The following is an 18,947-nucleotide window of genomic DNA, read 5'->3' as shown; positions in this document are numbered from 1 at the left end:
GAACGTGCATGCAAGAGTGTGTGCGATATGCTGACCTGTATGAACCGTGAGCTCGGCCTTGCAGGAGTTGGAGCCGGCCAGGTTCTTCGCTGTGCAGGTGTACACGCCGGAGTGTTCGGGGCGGGCGTTGAGGACGACGAGGGAGTATTCCGGGTCGTCGTAGACGAACGTGAAGTGGCTGCTCTCAGCGAGAAGCACATCATCCTGCACGGGACCAACACATTATTAATATGGTTTTAAATTACACACATTATACTGCTACGTATAGCCTCTGGGGACAACGCCGGGGCGTGCAGCCAGGGGTTAGCGACTTGCAGGCAAGACTTCCTAGAAAAAACTACTTTTTAAAGATCCATCATTTCTGATGCGTTCAAGGAAGTCGGGAAATGTAAACGCTGAACGGCTTTCATGACACAGCGTCAAGGGGATTTATCAAGTTGAGTTTTAGATCTAAAACGTGTTGTTAGCTGTTAGCATGCAGATGTCTGTTTATAGAGATTAATAAGAAGGTAAATCGTCATCAGGTGGCGCTGATGTCATAACAGCGGACTACATTCCACGGACTGTTTTTCCTGCATACGGCGCAGCATGCTGATACGTGATTGGTCAATATTACTCGGACTATAAGCGTAGTACAAACGGAAAACATGGCGTTTAAAAAAGTTAGATACCTTGTACCACAAAATATCCGGGTCTGGTTTCCCTTCGACCTCGACAGCCAGACGGGACGTCTCCCCGACGTGCACGTCCACGTCCTCCATGATGGATTCAAACTTCGGAGGCACTACGGAGAAGATGACAAAGAGATATACGTGTGTTGGTTACTCACTTGTAACGCATGCACGCTGCAGCAGTTTGTGCTGACGCCTCTGGCAGCATGGAGCCATGTGATTGGCTATTAAAGGTGCAGATTATTGTTAAGCTCTGTAATGGGTAATTTAAATGTAATTGGTGGAGCTGATTGTCAATTTGTGCAGCATGTTGGCTTCTAATACCTCTCTTCCTCACATGCATATAGAGCATTATGTATAAAGACACACTGTGGCCTGTCTAAACCTGCCAGCACTAACTAGTAAGTTCTTTGGATTCAAGCTGAAACTCTAAATGTATCATGTGCCGCTCTGCCCGGACTGAGCTGACCTGCCATGGCCAGCTGGAGCGTGCAGAGGTCGCTGCCAAACTGGTTGCTGGCGGTGACCACCAGCTGACCGACGTCTGCGCTCTTCACTCGCTGGAGCTTCAGGGTGTGCTGGTCGTCGTCTGGCATGCTCATCTCGTACGTCCCCGGCCTGTTGACCAACACAACGCCCCTCCTGGGTGAGACAAAATATCACAGGTCAGAGCTGTAGGATGGAAATACAGACACTTTTATACATACTGATTTTAAGACACATTAGCTGAAGGGAGACAGGAAACGTGGGGGAGTAGAGAGTGGAGGCTGACATGCACTAAATGATCACAGACTGGGAGTCGAGCCTGCGATCAGTGCGTCGAGGACTGTAGCCTCTGTACATGTGGCGTCTGCTCTACTACTCAGTGCGCCAGTTAAAGGGCCAGTACGCCGATTTTCAACCTCAGTCCTATCGTGCTATTATGGGGAGCTGATGCCGTTATGGTAGAAACAAAACGCAATTTGGCTCTGTGCTGTTGGAGGACGCGATCCGCTTCTCCAATGGGCCCTGGAAAACCTCCGCCAGACTACGCGGACTACACTTCCTCAATCTAGGACGCCCGCCTCCGATGTCACGTCTCGTTTAAAATCATCAGGTTTTAAATGTAGACGATCCACCGGTATATTCTCGTCGTATTTCAGATTCCGTACCGCTTTCATTGCCTGCAGCAGTAACGGTCGTATTTCACTCCAGCGTCTCTCGCTGGGCCGTTCCTTTCAGAGGGAGGGGCGCAATGCATGCTGGGTGTTGTAGGAATGTAGAATGGGGACGAAACCACGAGCTGCTTGTACAACTTTCTCCACAGCTATGGCGCCAATTTCAAATATTATTGCTTCTATCGATTACAGAGAGGTTTGACTGACGGTGGCTTTTTCCAGGGGTGATACTGCTCCTTTAAGACATATTTAAAGTCTCTCTGGACTTAGAAAACTACAGATCTTGAGTTTGATACCTTCTAGTAGTTTCCATCGAGAATAGAAGTCCAACATCTCTGAATTCAAGTTCTGATACACCAGGCTGGCAGAGAATGAACACCCAGCTCGCAAACAACTTCTTGTAAACCCAGCAAACTCCGCAGAGAACACGTGCTTGAACATCAAATGCCGAATTCAATCAAAGCGGCGTGAACCAGTGCGCAGCGGTGCTCCTCAGTCCTGCTCTGCAGAGGTTTGGATAAGTGCGTTGGCATGTTCTATCTCAATCTCTGAAGCAGTCCCTGCAGAGGACGGGATGAAAACCAGCAGCGCTCCGGCTCCCGAGAGACGACTTCTGTTTGAAATGAGCTTCCTGCACTTCAGACGCAGTCGTAGTGTTTAAGCAAAGATTCAAAACTCATCAGTTCAGCAGCTGCTTGTGCACACGACAGGTGCACTTCACTTGTCACACTTTTCTTAACTCATAAAGGGGACTGACCTTTTCCAGGCCACAGCTGCGTGCACGTGGTTCAGCGTGATGGTGATGCTCGCAGGTTGGTTCTCAACCACGTAAATGACGTCTGGTTTGTCCGTGATGATCGGTGCTTTCCTCAGATAAGGTCCTACGGATGTAAAAAGCTTCCATTTAACATCAAAAGAAGCTTAACGTGCTCATATTTTAACTTAAAAAACTATGAACCTCTGTCCAGCAGCTGAACCAGGTCTGTAGAGGGCGACGGTTTGCTCGACGTCTTCCCGGTGGACGTCAGGACTCTGAAGGCGTAGCGGACTCCCTTGGACAGGGAGGTGACGGTGTAGTTGGTCTCCCTCAGGTTGGACGCCACGACGGACCACTGGATCGAGCCCAGAGGCTGCTGCTGCACCACATAGAGCAAGGAGCCGGCGTCTGCAAACACACGCGGGCGCTTTAGTTACTTAAATGTGGCGACACAATTTCAAGAATGGAAGCGCAGACGCCTGAAGCACTCACCAAACGAAGCGTCGAGCCTCTTCGGCCTCTTCCAGCTCAGGGTTATATTTTTGCCGGTGATAGCCTCGATCACCGGGGGACCATCAGGCGGGTCAGGAACGATATCTGTTTCAAATAAAGACATACTTTACATCTATCATAAGGAAAGTATTCGTCTAGCATCAAACATTAAGCGTCCAAGTCTACCTGTGACGTATAGATGTGCGTAGCAGGCTGCTTTGCCTACTTTGTTGGAGATGACGGCCTTGTAGACGCCCCCGTGAGCGTGACAAGCGCTCCGAATGACCAAATTGTGGACATCCCTGTCTGGAGAACACACACACACGTTTCTTATTTACCGATCTCCACCCTTAAAATAGTTCAGCGTGCGTTTCTTTTGCTTACGCTGGGTCACTTTGCGCTCCTCCGTGCTCTCGATCCGCTTCCCGTTGTGGTACCAGCTGATGGTCGGGTACGGCAGGCCCGCCACCTTGCATTTCAGCACCACCTCTTTGCCTTCGATCACCTCCACGTCAGCCAGAGGTTTGACAAAGTCCGGCATGGTCCTCCTCTCTACTTCACTCTCCAGGACCTCAGGCTCCTCGGGGATGGATGGCATCTTTTCCAGCTTGGTCCTGGAGGAGAGGAAGGGACGGGTTTATTGTGTTATTTTTATGCGCTGTCACGACTTTAGAAGGATTTACTTCCTCCGTAAGAACAAAAATGGCTCCTCCTTTCTCTCCTTTTCAAGACATTTACACCTCTTACATGTGTGAGGAGATGGCAGCTCGAGGTTCCTGCATGTACAGCTCAGCGGTGCATTCGCACTTTCCATGAACGTTCTGAGCGACCGCCGTGTAGAAGCCCTCCGTGTCGCTGCTAACGTGTGTGATGACAAGCGAGTGGCGGCCCCCCTCCTGCAGGAAGCGGACATTATCGCTCTCCTCCACTCTCGTCTCTGGAAGGACATTAACATGACGGGGGAAATTGAACAAGGGATTTCCATTATCTCGACAGCCGCGTGTCAGACGCTGGAGATTCTTACCGAAGTGCATCCATGTGACTCGTGGAGGCGGGGATCCGCTAACCTTGCAGTCGAAGCGGGCTGTGCGGCCTTCGATGACCTCCAGGATGTCCAGCTTTCGGGTGAAAAGAGGGTCTTTGGTTGGGCTGACCGTCAGGTTTGCGCTTGAGGTCAACTCCTCTGCAAATTCAAAGACAAATTACTCTAAGCCAGTCAAACAGATATGAATGTTTTTTATCATCCGTATTTTCCATGTTAGTATTTGCTGCTCACCTTTTGCAGTGCTCAGCTTGCAGGTGTACGTTCCACTATCATCCTCGTGCACTGAATTTAGCAGCAGGCGGCATCTGAAAGAGTTAGAACAATGGATTTAGAGATCAAAGGCTCTCCGCTGTGGAACATAGCCTGTAGGAAAGAAGTGGATGTAGCCTCTTTGTTTCTCATGTGAAGTGGCTTAAATCTGCGTTCTTTCTAGCGGCCAGCAGGGGGCGACGACACTGGAAAGCCAAAGCTGAATTCTCAGTTGATTTATGACCTCGGTAACATTTATGTTCTCAATCGCTAGTTTCAAGTCTTTTTTTAACACAGCATGTAAATAATATTGTTAAGTCAAACTGATGATTAAGCAGGATATGCTTCAGGGCGGGGCTACCTGTGATTGACAAGTCGCTACTAGGGCTGGGTTTAAAAAATGATTCTCGTTTGAATGACCCGATATCGATTCATAAATCCCGAGATCAATATTTTAAAAATATGTGCAAAAACGTGTCTGATCACTCACGTTTCCGAGCGCTCCTGAACGCAGCACGACTCAGCACATGCCCCACGAAACACGGCAGTGAGGGAGACATGCCCGGACTTGTTTACTGCACCCGGCTACGGAGACATCAGTGATCGCTGACGGACTCTTTTTATCGTGTGTGCTTCCATGAATATCTAAGTTAGTATGTTACTCTCTGCTGGCGTCGGTGTTGGTCAGCGATATAGCTTTATATAATGGTTGCTACAGCCACTCCTTTAAAGAGGGGGTATTATGCTGCTTCACATTTTAAGATAAATATATAATATGACAATGTTGGACATCCAAACTAAACAGGGTGAAGTTTCAAACCTGTAGGTGAAAGTATGTCGGAGTAATCCCCTGCTAAAAAAGTCTCCGTCTGCAGGCTGCTGTGAACGCCGGGTTTCACACTGTTTTTTCTACACGCTTCGGAGAGCTGGCCAATCAGAAGAAAGTGGGCTTGCAAGAATAATAATAATCTTTATTTATGTAGCACTTTTCTTAAGAAGGTTATAAAGTGCTTGACAGAAAGATAAAAGGAAAGCAGATAGGGGCGGGGTTTCTTAAAGGGACAGAGCTGACTGAGTCGTTTCAGGCAGAGGCTGTGTGAGGGCCTGCACGGATCGCAGTGTCAAAATAATGATGACTTTTTAAACTGTGAATTATGCTAAGCTCCTCCATAGGTATCACAGAGTGAAATATGAAGCTTTGAAATTAGCACAATACCCCCCCTTTAACCTTTCTGTGCATTTTAACTAAATTTATGGAAAAGGGAAGAAAAGAGTTCGTCACCTCCTGCCATCAAAATGCATCTTGCAGTTGAGCAGCGCCGGCTGGATCAGCTTCCCATTAGACAGCCAGTCGACATCCACATCTGGAGGTCCGGTCATGTAACACTCAAACATGGCTGACTCTCCAGCCCTCACCCCCACGTCTTCTACCGCCCTGATGATCTTCAGAGCCGCTCGTGCTCCAGCTGCACATAAAAACGAAGCAGTGAAGAAATAGCGCAAGACATTCATCACAGGACAGATTCACGCTCCTCGCTCCTCACCTTTGACCTCCACTCTGCACTCCGCCTGCTTGGCTCCGTACTCGTTGATGATCTTGCAGACGTAGAGCCCTGCGTCTGACCTCTGAGCCGAGCCGATTCTCATTTCGCAGGTGCCGTCGGCCGCCTCTCGCACGGCGAAGCGCCCCGCTGTCTTCACCGCGACTCTGTCCTTCAGCCTGGGTCAAAACAAAGTGGCTGTCTGAGTCGTTTACACTCAGGTGTTCAATAAAGCGCACTGTGTGTGTGTGTGTGTGTCTGACGGGGAGCAGTGGGTGACCTTGGTTGAGATAATAGCCTCATGTGTCTATAAAGATGTTCGGCTGTAATAAAGCTTTAAGTAACAGTGTCTTACCAGTAAACCATGGGCTTGGGCTCCCCTCTGACCTTCGCTGAGATGACGACATCCTGACCCTCTGTTACCTCCTGGTCACATGGTGCAACCTGTTAAAGAATCACAACAAGGTGATGTTTTAAACCTACTTCCTGTCAGATGAGCGGCCAATTTTGCGGCTGCTGTACAAACTGAGAATCGTCTTGTGACGCTCTCCTACCTTAAACGAGGGAGGCTCTGTGAAGTGGACCCTTTTAGCGGGAGCAGGCGACTCGCCGAGCTCCATCGCCTCCTCCTGAGGGCTCAGATACTCCTCGTCTGACTGGATCGGACTGCTGACTTCCAAGGCTGATTTCCCACATTGCAAGTGGGTTGGCTCTGGAAGGAGAGGAGATTCATAGTGGACATAAGTATGATCATTCTTAGCAGCTGAATCTAATTTACTTTCCCTCTGGTTCATGAAGAAGTCAACTCTGATTTGCACACTTATTAATTACTGTAATCAAGTGCAAATGTCTTTGAGATGCGGCTAACACGGCACCAGGGAGGCTTGTTAAACCTTTAGAAAGGGGACAATCTGTCAACGCGCTCGTGTTTACGCTCTTTGCTTTGCTTTTCTGGAGATGACTATCTCTGCCAAGATGTGTTGGCAACCTAGAGCAGGGAGTTCGAGATGAGTGGGCCATGTGCTCCCACGTATACACACGCGCAGGCACACGCAGAGAGCAGAGGGAGCGGGGACCTTTCTGAAGTGACCGTCACTGAGCAGATAATGAATTAAGCCCTTAATCCCTGACCCAATCATTCGCGTATCCCCGCGGAGTTCCACAGCGGACGCAGCGTCTGAAGTCGGAATTAATTCACCGCTGGATAGAGACGCGACGGTAGACTCCTCTTTCTTTCTCCCTTTTGTGTTTGCTTCTCACTTTCTGTGTAAAAACCTCAGACGTCTGGCCTGAGCAGATAACACTGAAACAGCTGGAAAATAACAACATCCAAGAGTGGGACAGAAGCAAGACAGCAGAGCGGATAGTCCTAACACACAAACGCATCCAACCCTACATGCTAGGACTCCCTTACAGCTATAAAACATTGACATTAAAGGTTTCCCCCTCAATTTACGCTGGATTATCATCTCTAAGCACTCAGGTATTTCATTGAATTGTCGCTACACCGGCGATAAAAAGCAAAAATAACTTACCTAGAGTCACATCTCTGAGCGGCGTCTGTGCACCCGGGGGATAACTCCCGAGAGTATTTACCCAAACCTGCCAACTCTTACACAACTGCTGCACAGTCAGAGCCAAGCTAACCTTCCCTTTTCAGCCCCATCCTCTGCTTCCCGTCACTGTCATGTCCGTATTCCCTTGTATTTCTAACAATAGCATCGGAAAAATATTTACTGTGTTGTAAACCGGGCCTCACAGAGGCTGATGGGATTGTGAAATGGATGTGAAAAACGGCTTTGATTGATTGTTTAAGCGGAAAGTGCAACAAAACAATGTTAATCTCCTTCGCCATATTGAGTTTGGCATCCTTTGAAGCTATTCAATCATTCTCGCCCTCAGTTTCGGCGAGCAGTGCCAAAAATCTACACTGTTCCCAGCTCCAATGACTCACATAATCCCCCCCCTCCACACACACACATTTTGACAACTCCGACTCTGCAGCGTGAAATCTACAGCGATGAAAAACTCTGTGATTGCGGCAGTAATCTCACACGGGGACATAAAGCAGACTGCAATTACCCGAGAGAACAAGAGGGCGGCTAAAAATACTCCGGCAAGTTCGACTCCACTGGCCTAATATGGACACGCAGGCCTGCTGCTGCTGCCGAGGCTGTCGCAGAGTGTTCGCTCACATTTGTTGACAAAACCGGGTAAGTGCAGGTTGCATTTACATGAGCTGAATCAACACTCTGGGAGTGGTACAAGCTTTTTACACACACACACACACACCGTGCAGTATAAACACACATCCACCGCAGGCTTATTTACAACATGAACCTTCTCCAAAAGGAATATTGATTCTGTTTACTCCCGACTCTGAATGCCATGCCTGCCTTTAAGTCTCGAGGGACCTTTGTGTGACGGGGCAGGTCTGCGTTTTTGAATCGGCACCGAGGGGGAGCTCAGTGCCTTAAAGAATTAATGGGTTGCCATCGGTCGGGATGCTGAGCTCCGGCAGGCCTTTGTAGTCATTAAGACAGAATGTCAGGCGGAGGAGGGCTGGCAGCGGATGAAAGCGAGTGTGCGTGCGAGGCAGCATGCTCGTGTGCATCAAGGAGAGCATCTTTTTTTATGTGTATTCATTTAAATTTATGTTACATGCCTGTAAAAGTGTCACAACAAATCTAACGGCAATCCCTTCCCCTGTCAGATCATCCCTCCGTCCCTGGCCTCGTCTCACCTGACTGGATGTAGACTGTAGCGCTGCAGGACGCCCTCCCCGCCGGGTTGACAGCTGAGACGCAGTACGACCCCGCGTTGTTCGGCCTCATGTGCTTTATCGCCAGGCTGTGCCGCTCACCCTCTGACTTAACCACGTGGAAGGCATCGCTCCGGATCTCTACGTTATTCTTCTTCCATGTTACTGGGGAGAGGAAAACACATTCACACACACAATGAAATAAATACAACCTCCCACTGAAAAACAGATATAGCACAATCCAACTGACAAAGATGTGTAGTGAATAAAGCACACAGATTATCACTGAAAAACACAGATTTGCATAGAGATTGGTGCGTTTTTCTGTAACTGTAACTGTAAAAGAATTAATGTCTTTTTCTTTTAAAATATCAAATTAAAAAATATACAAAATGCAAAACGTTTCTTTAAAATATAAATATATATATCTTTCAAAAATAAAGAAATAAAAAGACATACAATATATAGAAAATACAAACAAGAAAGAAAGGTAGAAAAAAAGAGCCTGTAATCAACACTGTAAAAAGCATTTCCCTGCTTGTACCTGTAGGGGGCGGGCTTCCAGTGATGACGCACTTCAGCGTAACCTCTGCGCCACTGATTGCCCTGGTGTCATCAAGAGGCCTCTCAAACCTCGGCCCCTCGGCCGGCTCTTCATCAGCAGACAGGTAAGAGTCGTCAGATGATCCCCCTAAAAACGACAGGTCGGGTTTATATGGAGCTCACCTGGTTTCACAAACGGGTCGGTCCCTAAAATAAGTCATGGACTAGTTTCTTTTTTTGGGTCCTCATCAATGTCTGGACTGGATTTATTTTAAGTATTTTAAAACATAATAGAAACATGCTCCACTTTTTTGTTCAGTTTTAGATCCATGTGGACAGTTTAGTTTTTAGTGCTTTACCAACGGTTGTTTTACTTTGTGATCTGTATTACTTGATGCTTCAGATTTCAACTTACAGAATGTTTACCTAAGCTAGTTGTTCACACCTTTTTTTACCCTTTCAAAACTTGAAAAGAAAAGTAGATTTTGAAAGATACATTTTAAAGTCGACAGTTAGTTATTGGTGTCTAAAAACCAAAAACATGGCTTTAGGAAAGGAGCCTTGTGGGAGCAGAGTTAGGGCATCCAAGCACCAGCCATTGTGGTGTGGTACTCCCTCAGGGACCTGTCAATAAAGACAAACAAGCCCGTAAAAAAACAAAGTACTTTTCTGTTTGTCCCAACTTGAGAGGCTTGAGGGCTTTCTCTTGACTTTGGTAAAGTCCAAGTATTGTTAAGGCCAGTCGCCTGTGGCTCTTAAGGGAATTGCGCCATAACTCATTGGCCTCAACATTCGTCTTCTGTGTTACGGTTAGTTTAGATTATCACCAATGATCATAAAAAAAAGTCCTACCTTCCTCTGGAGACCTGGGTTGAACGGATCGACCTTTCTTGCTCTTACGAACTCTCCCCTCCTTCCTCCTGGTCCTGCTTCCCTCCTTGCTCGTCTCTGGATCACATTCTGTCTCCATTGGTTCATCCTCAATCAGGATCGTGGGGATGTTCAGCTTCAGGGCTGGAGACGTCCGCCCCACCTCCGCCTTTCTCCTTTTCATCAAAGGACTGATGGAAGGAGTGGGCGACGGGGTTAACCTTGGTGGCTTGGGTGGATACTGGGACCCTGGTTGCTTCACAGTTATCGGGGACGCTCTCTTCCCACTCGGGCTTGGAGATCTACGGTCTAATTTGTCGTCCATCTTGGTTTCCCTCCTTGAATCCGTCCCCAGATCTCTAACAGGGGATGAGGATGTTTGAGACGTGGCAACAAGTGAATCTTTGTCAGCTGCCGGAGAGCTTTGTAGGGTTTCCCTGTGTGCCAAGACAAGAAAACTGTTATGTAAGACTCGCAAGTGTGGACTAAATAATCAAGTAGTGAGGAAGGATTTTCAATGTTGTGATCGGATTTGTTGACAACCAATCATGCAAAGAAAAATACATCATTTAGAAGTATGATTTCAAAAACACACAAATTTATTGGTAAAGATAGTCTTCTCCAAACCTGGTGAGGCTTGTCCTTGTGGCTGTTGGCAATGGTTGCCCTGGTAACTGGTTAACTGGTGCCGTCTCCATGGTAACAGAGATTTTCCCTGTGCTTCCTCGTGATGAGATATCAACTGGTAGATTTGGTTGTGTCATCTTATGCTTTTCAGGGTTGTTGCTTTGATCCCCCAGATCTTTGCCTTGGGCCCGTCGAGAATTCTGCAATTCCCCAACTTGTGTGTCCCCCAGGGTTCGCTCCCGGGCCTCCAACTTTTTAACCACCTGGGGAGGAATTGGCTCTAGTTTCCCCGTGGTCTGCCTCTCCTTCTGCGACAGCTGCTCAGTGGAATATGCTTTTTTCAAGCTCGGTTTCCCCACGAGTTTCTTGATCCTTTGCAGCTCTTCTGCAAACTTGCTCTGGTAGCTCTGGACCCTCTGCGAGTAGCTCGTCTTGTCCTCCAAAGACGAGGCCCGCTGCTTGAACGCAGCTCGCTTTTGAGCTACCCCCTGCAAGAGTCGACCCTCCTCTTTGCTAAGGCCTCCTGCCTTCTTTCCACTGTCGTCCGAGTCGAAGGAAGCTCCTCTTCCAAGCCCAGAACCAGATACTGATCCAACTACTCCTGGAGAATCAACGCTAGCCCTTCGCTCCTCAAAAGCACGGACCTTGTCGAAGATCTTGGGCCCGGCACGAGCCAGTTTGGGAGTCATTACAACACTTGATGCTTGGTCTGCCTTAGATGATTGTGAAGTTTTGGCTTTATCCTGGGCTTGGTTTGGGGTACTGATGCTGTTTTTATGTGTAGTGGGAGGTGGCTGGGAAGAAGACAAGGGGGCATGGGAGGAATCGGTTGCAGTTTGACTCCTAGAGGGGTGAGGATTGGGAGGTGACAAGTTAGCTATAGTGCATTTGCTGAAGGAGTTGGAGTAGTAATAAAGAAGCAGATGAACCTCCATTAGTGTCATTTTGTCTTGTGTTTTCATATTCATGAGTGAGTTCCTTGTGTTTTGTCTGTGCTCTTTGTGTCTCATTTTCAGAGATCAGACAATGTAAAATGAAATGGTGGAGAAAGGAATAGAAATAAAATAATCTTGCCCACATTTAAGATTCTCAAGAAGTTCTAAAGAACTAAATCTAGCAGTGGTGAAGTGGAAGACACTCTAACAACAGTAATAATTGGAAATTATTGGCTTGTGCAGCAACAAAATTGCAGATTTACAACAGGAGCTCTTACAAAATGCCAGAAAAAATATCCCTGCTCTTACTTCAAATACAAAAACATCATGCCTAAAAACAACCTGTGAAACACATGATCATTAATTTGTGAGCGCATTCATGCTAACATTAGCTCGGATCAAAGCCAGCAACCCATGCATGCCACAGCAAACCTATAAAGATAAGGTGTTAATCCAAAAGTGCAGGGCTGCTCTACAAAACATGCAGTGGCTAAAAAGAGTAATCACAGTTTCAGAAGTGCTGAATAATATATATTAGCAGATTGTACCATTGTGTTCTTTCTAATGGCTATAAGATATTTGTAATCTTTGTTAGATTGAAACCAAACCACACTCACAGCAATAAAAACACAGAGTCAAAGGAAAGTGTGACATCAAAATTAAATTGGGAAGTAACAACACTGTATGAAAAAAGCGAAACAAGATTAAAAAAACTTTTTTAAATCATAACAAATGGATTACAATTTTTGCGAGTTGGGTTTATGTAGGAGATATTGTCTTGTATTATGTGTATAATGTGTCAGTTTCTTTGCAATTTGAGTTTGGGGCCAGTCTTTTTTGGTTTTTAAAAAGGACTCCTTCAAATAAAATGCCATGTGCTATAACGGCATGGAAAATGTTCTCCCTCTGTAGAGGCTGAACATGCTCCCATAGTAGTCGCTGCCTACAGAAACACTTTCCTCTGACCCCTGAACAGGCCGGGCCAGGTTAGCGTGAGACGCCCGGATCAGTGGTTCCACTCCGAGGTGACGGACTGGGGCCCCCTCAGGGGGAGCCCCACCAAGGGCTTGCCTGGCTGGATTTGTGGGGTCAAAGTGGGACCCCGGAGGGCGGGAGCCCAGAGCGCGGAGCTCTCGCTCCACAACAGGGTCGTAGCCACCAGGGAGAGTGGCCCTGCGATCTGGAGCATCTGGGTTATAGTCCATCATCCCTCCTCCCTCACCTGGAGAAGGAAGAGATATCCTTGATTAAGGTTTAGCTATCAAACATCATCAGTTCCTTTTAGTGGTTAGTAAGGCTTATATGAATGTGAAAGTTAAGGCTGATGTCATTATATCTGGAGATCTGTGGCACAATCAGGCTTTGCCTACTTTAACAGGATCAATTCGTTGTGGGTTCTAGTCTTACATAATATTACCAGACTTTATTAAGACGTTATAGGAAAAAACTAAGAGAGAAGACTGGGAGAATGTTTCAATAGTTTAAATTTGAGGTCTTTTTTAATTCATTAATTCATTAACTGAAAGATTGATCGATACAAAAAGTAAGAACCCTGAGCTGGTAGAAAATGTAAGGCACAGAGCAGGAACATCATTAAGCATGAAAAAAAGGCACGATGGATAAAGAGTCTATTGATTCCTGGAAGACAGGAAATGAAAGAGAAAGTGGAACGGCTACGTTGCGGAGCGCGCACCACTTAAAGAGATCCTCCCCCGTCGCAAATCAGGTAATGATTGACATTTTAGTGATGAGCAACGGAGACAGGAATGCTTTGGCAGCGAAAAGAAAGAGCAGTCAGCATCTTCCCGTTAACGACAGAAACCTTGAAGCGGTGAGGGTGTCGAGGATATAAAACGACAGACTCCTGCTGCAATCACAAACGATACTGACTCAGCTGCACAATCAGAAAACAAACTGTATCAGTTCCTTCAACAAGGTCTTTGTAGCTTTAAAACTCTGCTGTCATGTCTCTGCAAAGTTGTAGCGCAGCACAAAATCCTGTCTCGTATTGCCACTAAATCTAAACAAGGTCCGTCTGGAGTGACACAAACCAAATCTTCTGCAGAAATGCCTCAATTTAGGAGGAAAAATTATCTTGTTTGTCTTCCACAAGGCACTTTAGCATTTGTATGCAGCTGAGGCATCCAGAATCTGCTGCTTGAAGAGAACAAATGATGTATCACCTCATCCCTCCCTCATTTGATATTCTCTCTCGATTTCTTTGTTGCTCGTCTCCAGAGGGATGTGATGAGGCCCGCCAACACGAAAGCGTAGAAAGTGCAAACACCGTGTACAAGCGAGGGAAGAATATGAAATTTCTTTGTGGTAGAGGAGAAGGGTGTCAATATTTCGGGTCTATATTCAGACATCCTGTTGCCTGGTTAGGGACGGGTGTGAGGGCCATGCAGGTCCTGTGACGCTGACACCACTTTAGCAGATGAGTAAATACTCTGTGAGGAAATCTCTTGCTATACGCAATGCTGACAGGAGAAAAAGGCTTTGAAGAATTTAATTGTTTAATCTGCAACTCAGAGAAATCCCAACATATTAGACAGTTACATAAGGAGATGAGAGCGAGTGAATTATCATTTCTAGGGCTCCCAATGAAACGGCCTCACACGGGGCACCAATCCAAACCTCCCAGGTCTGATAGGGGTAATGATTAAATTTGTGAGCCAAACATGAGTCAATATAAAACTTATATTTCTATTATATTTAAAATTATATTTACAACTGTTACAACCTAGTATGTGGCTGACCGCTTCAGGTCAATGTGCGCTTTTGTGGGCAACACTGGAAGCGTGGCGCATGCGGGACGTGTTCATTTTCATTTGAAATGCATGAAAACTCACGCAACTCAGGCACTGAGAATGTAGAGAATAGGAGGCTCGCCTATTTTTACCGCGTGGTTTCTTATTCATTTTCTTTGAAATAGAAACATAGTTATCAGTCTCCCGCGGGCCACAGGTACATATGTTAAATAAATAAATAACATCTTATTACAGACGTAACTTCGGTGAGATCTGTCCCTCTCTCCTCCTCGCTCGCTCTTGTCTCGGCTCATATGATTGTTTTCGCTGTGTGTTAATTAAGGTCCCGTTTCTAAAGTGACTAAGATAGTTTTCTGTTAAGGCAGACGAGCAGCCCCGCCTACTCCCCGAACAAAGAGCATGTAGACATAGAGTGGCATCAGTAGAGGTCCAATATTCTCCATGATCCGCCATTGCGATGTCGCAACTCTCTCTCTCTATATGGCTCTGAGGGTACCGTCACTCACTCAGTCAGTCAGTCACATACAGACCCATGTGCAGGGCTGACCCCTGCAGTCAGCCAAAATTACCAATGGTATAATACAATGGCAATCACTTCTGTGCGAAAATATTTGGGATTTGGACTGACCAGGGAATTGTTGGAATATCTTCTTGTGCCCAACGACAACAAATACTCGGCTACAAAGATGTAAAACTGAGAAAAGCAGCAAATCGCGCCAGAAAAGCTCGGAAAAACATGACTTAAATGATGAATTACCAAATTAGCTGCCTCTTTATTTTCCTTCACTTGGTTAATCACTGAATCAACTGTTCGTTACAGCTCATAAAAACTGTAAATCAACAAACCTTAACATCCAATCTAATGTAGCTCTAACTAAACACAGCGCTAGTAAAGCAACAGTACACCTTATTATAAAATAATTTGCACCATTAGCTTCAGCCTCATTTATCTAAAAGGTACAGTCCCACTTTCTAGGCTGGACTCTCGTTGTGGAGCCACACATCGACATCTAAACCTGAGACAGGTTCCTGCTGGAAACTAGGGCAGTGTGTCACTCTGTTGCATCACACCAGGAGGGATTAATGCATCCCGCCATATCGGATTTTATCCAACTCGCATCTTGCCAAGATGGTAACAACCGTCCATTAAATCTATCAATTCGCATTGAATCATAATATTGGAAAAGTGTTTTTTTGGCAGTGATGTTGTACTGCAGTAAATCATACAGACTCACTACATAAAGAGATGTTGAATATGTGCATGCTGTACTCTTTTCTTTAACATCTTTCGCAAGCGTTTGCATCTATAAAATACATAAATTTAAGCTGAAAAAAGGCTGACATGTCAGTTGTAAGGAGCTAATCTAGAAAGTGTTTCAACCTCAGCAGGATTTTGGATAAAATACCTGAATGTCCTCTCCGTCCGGCCTTGTCTTGGTGCCTCCCGAGCCCTTCTTTGGTTTCCATCTGAGGTTCTGTGGTCTCATCCTCTGTGGTCTCAGAGTCTGAAATAAACAGACGTAAAACGAAAAATGAGTCACTATGAAGAAAGATGGCGGAATATTCAGGAAAAGACACCGAGGTGGAGGAGAAACTGAGGTCGAAAAACGACAACAGAGTCCGGGTGAAAATGACATTTCACATTAGCTTAGCGCCGCGGAGTTTGATGGGTCCTTGAAAGGAGCCTGGGAGAGCCCCCAGAGTGAAATAAATGGGCTGAAGATCAAGCGTGACATGAAGCCAGCTGTGGCTTATAAAAATACACGGCTGATACATGAAGGGGAGGGGGGGGCATATAAATGTTCTTTCCTTGGGTATGGGTCTGTTTGACTTTGGCAACAAAGCAGCAGGGTGAGCTGGGAACGCTTTGATCGTTGTATTTATGCTTCATTTTATTTAAAAATTCAATAAATATGACGGTTGTAACCTAGCAAATCATTACTCATACACTTGAAAAGCAAAGTACCTCTTAACCTAAGCACATTCTCTTTCAATTAGGTTTTAAATAGCAGGAAATAAACTACCACTTGGACAGAGGCTAAAGCAGAGGTAGCGTAGCCATACCTTTTGGGAAAGACAATGGGTTATTCACTGTTGTTGTGTTGCCTTTTTTGTTGTTTTAGTGGTGGATTTCTGTTAAAGGTATATTAAGTAGGATTATTTTTTACAAATATAATGAATCATCACTTATGGGCCTCTAATGGGTGTGTTGGTGAGTGTGTGTGCAGACCCTTCCCTCTGCATCTATTCTGTTGTTTTGTTTTGCACGGGACGTTTTCAGGAGGGGCGCTGTTGTGGTTCCCTGAGCCAATCACAGCGTACAGGTGAGCGTGGGCGAAAGAGCGACGCAGAGTTGGCCTTCTGCTGTTGGACAGGTAGGTGCCTCAAACCGGGTAGGACAAGCTAACCGGCGGTTAGCATGCTATATCAAAGGTAATCGGTCGGTTAGCATACTAGCGCAACGGTAACCGTGATGCTGTCGGTGTTAGCTCGGCGGGGTGGGCGTGTTCTCGCACAAGAGAGCCCAGGAGGAGGAGCCCGGTTTGAATGTGTTGAAAGGGAAAAATCCTACTTACTATACCTTTTAGTGAATTTTTGCTTTATATTGTACTTGTTTTGTAATATTTAATTTAAAAGGTGCCGGAAAAGCAGGCGTTAAGACAATGACTCCTTTTGTCTTTGGGGATTTTCACAATAAGACTAAATTAAAAGTAATAGCTGATTACTGGGTTTTTTACATTTATGATTGATATTGCATGTTCCCTTTAAAAATAAAATAAACAGATGAACCACCACCATCAAATGACATGAACTGATATTTCTGTGCAGCAGTGAAAAGAATGCATGTAGAAAATGTCATGATAAGTGGGAAAAACAGCCACAAAAACCGACTCTAAAACCATATAAATGTCAAAAAAAGAGGGATGGACATCATTCATTTGACTGTGGTCTGGATTTAATGAGTAGCATGCGAAAACAGAAGAAAAAGACAAGTATATAGGGGTGTGGTAGCAGTGCAGACGAATATAATATGGATTTCACGAGAGAGCTGGTTTTAAATATTAAACACGAGACAACACAATAAAAGGACTGAGAGGGAAACAGGAACCACAGATGGGAATAGCTTGAAACCCCGATCACATTACATCAGCAGGATGAACACATGAACTCAGGAAGTGAAGCAAAAGAGAAAGAAAAAAAAGAAAAGAGGATGAATCAAATGAAGACAGGCAGGTTTACCATAGCTTTGCTTTCGGCAGGAGCGGAAAACTTCGCTTCCATAGTGGCAGCAAGAGAGGGCAGACGGGAGAGCACCGTTACTATGGAAACCAGCATCTCGCTCACCCACACGACCAATCCTCTTCGTACCCATTAAGAGTCTAAAATCGCCAGCCAGGCTGCTGGGTGGCTGACGGATATGTTTACTGGTTAGAGAGCTCGAGGAGGAGGGAGAGGAGGAGGAGGAGGACGACTAAGACAACCACAAAACAGGTTGCACCTCATTGCGCCTCGCATCAAGTCAGATCCTGATTAGATAATTCCAGAAGGTCTGCCTAATGATAAGAAAGCCAATGAACAATCACCATTAACTCATTACATCGCTCGCAGCATGTGTGCGCGTTCCTGGGTGTGGGTATGTAGATCCACCCGTCTGAATCTAATCAAGTTAGGTGAAGGAAATCGACTCAGCAACGTAATTACAAGAGAATATACTCCAGATACTTTATTGGGATGTAAATATGATTTAAAGCAGCAAGCATCTGGTTTGGCCTGGCTCATAGATTGCCAAATATTATACCATAAACCATCCAGGCCAGACATTAGTCACTCAAGGATTTTATGCAACAGCGTGATTATAACAATATTGCTTTGTGGGGGTGGATGTACAATAATAAAACCCACTCTCGTTGTAAGCAGGCAAGCAGTAAAAACATGTAGAAACGCTAAAGCAATACAGCGACTTTCATGTATACAAGAGTTATTAGAGGGATAAATCAAAAGGGAAGCACATGCTGTACACAGAAGCAGGGGGGGGGGGGGGGGGGGGAGAAGGCCGGAGAAAATCATAAAGCTACAGCAGGTTTAGATTGGTAACAGAAATAGACCAGAATACAGTAAAATTGGGGTAGAGCTCATACTGACAACACACCATGGGTGAATCTGCCAAATGTCCGTGTGGAGTGCCCAGTTCTCTGAAACAAGATACAGAGTAAAATGCATTATTCAAGAGAGACGGTTCTGTCATCACTTCCTCGACTACAAGTTGTAGAAAGTATTTCCCTTTCGATATGCTACGTCTGTGCGACAACTTCTGGTTGTTTCATTTAGTAATGATAAAGAAATGTAACCTCCAAGGTTGAAAAAACGTTAACAGCGAGAAACATAAGAGATCATAATGACACCTAGAGCCGTGGTTCCCAACGGGTGGGTCATGGAGCTGTTTGCAGCGGGTCGCACAAACAGTTGTGCGCTTTTATTTTGAAGGACACAGGTTTCCTTTGACGTGCATGAAGTAGTAGTGTAGTTT

General features: G+C 45.8%; 1 protein-coding gene across 1 annotated transcript in view; it reads right to left on the bottom strand.

Moving 5' to 3' along the window:
• The window catches only part of spega (striated muscle enriched protein kinase a), a 31,109-nt gene extending 12,417 nt beyond the window's left edge, over nucleotides 1–18,692 (bottom strand). The window contains exons 1-23 of the mRNA XM_069675647.1: nucleotides 18,570–18,692; nucleotides 17,660–17,973; nucleotides 15,826–15,924; nucleotides 12,720–12,870; nucleotides 10,714–11,556; nucleotides 10,069–10,523; nucleotides 9,218–9,364; nucleotides 8,656–8,838; nucleotides 6,467–6,624; nucleotides 6,268–6,356; nucleotides 5,916–6,091; nucleotides 5,654–5,837; nucleotides 4,354–4,427; nucleotides 4,102–4,260; nucleotides 3,825–4,014; nucleotides 3,462–3,691; nucleotides 3,264–3,383; nucleotides 3,078–3,182; nucleotides 2,787–2,993; nucleotides 2,586–2,709; nucleotides 1,141–1,313; nucleotides 672–784; nucleotides 36–204 (exon numbers count right to left, since the gene is read on the bottom strand). Of these exons, the coding sequence (XP_069531748.1) occupies nucleotides 36–204; nucleotides 672–784; nucleotides 1,141–1,313; nucleotides 2,586–2,709; nucleotides 2,787–2,993; nucleotides 3,078–3,182; nucleotides 3,264–3,383; nucleotides 3,462–3,691; nucleotides 3,825–4,014; nucleotides 4,102–4,260; nucleotides 4,354–4,427; nucleotides 5,654–5,837; nucleotides 5,916–6,091; nucleotides 6,268–6,356; nucleotides 6,467–6,624; nucleotides 8,656–8,838; nucleotides 9,218–9,364; nucleotides 10,069–10,523; nucleotides 10,714–11,556; nucleotides 12,720–12,870; nucleotides 15,826–15,924; nucleotides 17,660–17,792 (4,282 nt within the window). The 5' untranslated portion in view covers nucleotides 17,793–17,973; nucleotides 18,570–18,692. The remainder of the gene's footprint in view (nucleotides 1–35; nucleotides 205–671; nucleotides 785–1,140; nucleotides 1,314–2,585; nucleotides 2,710–2,786; nucleotides 2,994–3,077; nucleotides 3,183–3,263; nucleotides 3,384–3,461; nucleotides 3,692–3,824; nucleotides 4,015–4,101; nucleotides 4,261–4,353; nucleotides 4,428–5,653; nucleotides 5,838–5,915; nucleotides 6,092–6,267; nucleotides 6,357–6,466; nucleotides 6,625–8,655; nucleotides 8,839–9,217; nucleotides 9,365–10,068; nucleotides 10,524–10,713; nucleotides 11,557–12,719; nucleotides 12,871–15,825; nucleotides 15,925–17,659; nucleotides 17,974–18,569) is intronic.
• Between the last annotated feature and the right edge of the window lie 255 nt (nucleotides 18,693–18,947).

This window comes from Semicossyphus pulcher, unplaced genomic scaffold (assembly GCF_022749685.1).
Source record: "Semicossyphus pulcher isolate SPU_LCO1_2020_fin unplaced genomic scaffold, fSemPul1.0.p SCAF_24, whole genome shotgun sequence".
NCBI lineage: Eukaryota > Metazoa > Chordata > Actinopteri > Labriformes > Labridae > Semicossyphus > Semicossyphus pulcher.
Note: the sequence above shows the minus strand (reverse complement) of the source record. Positions and strands in the feature narration are given on the sequence as shown.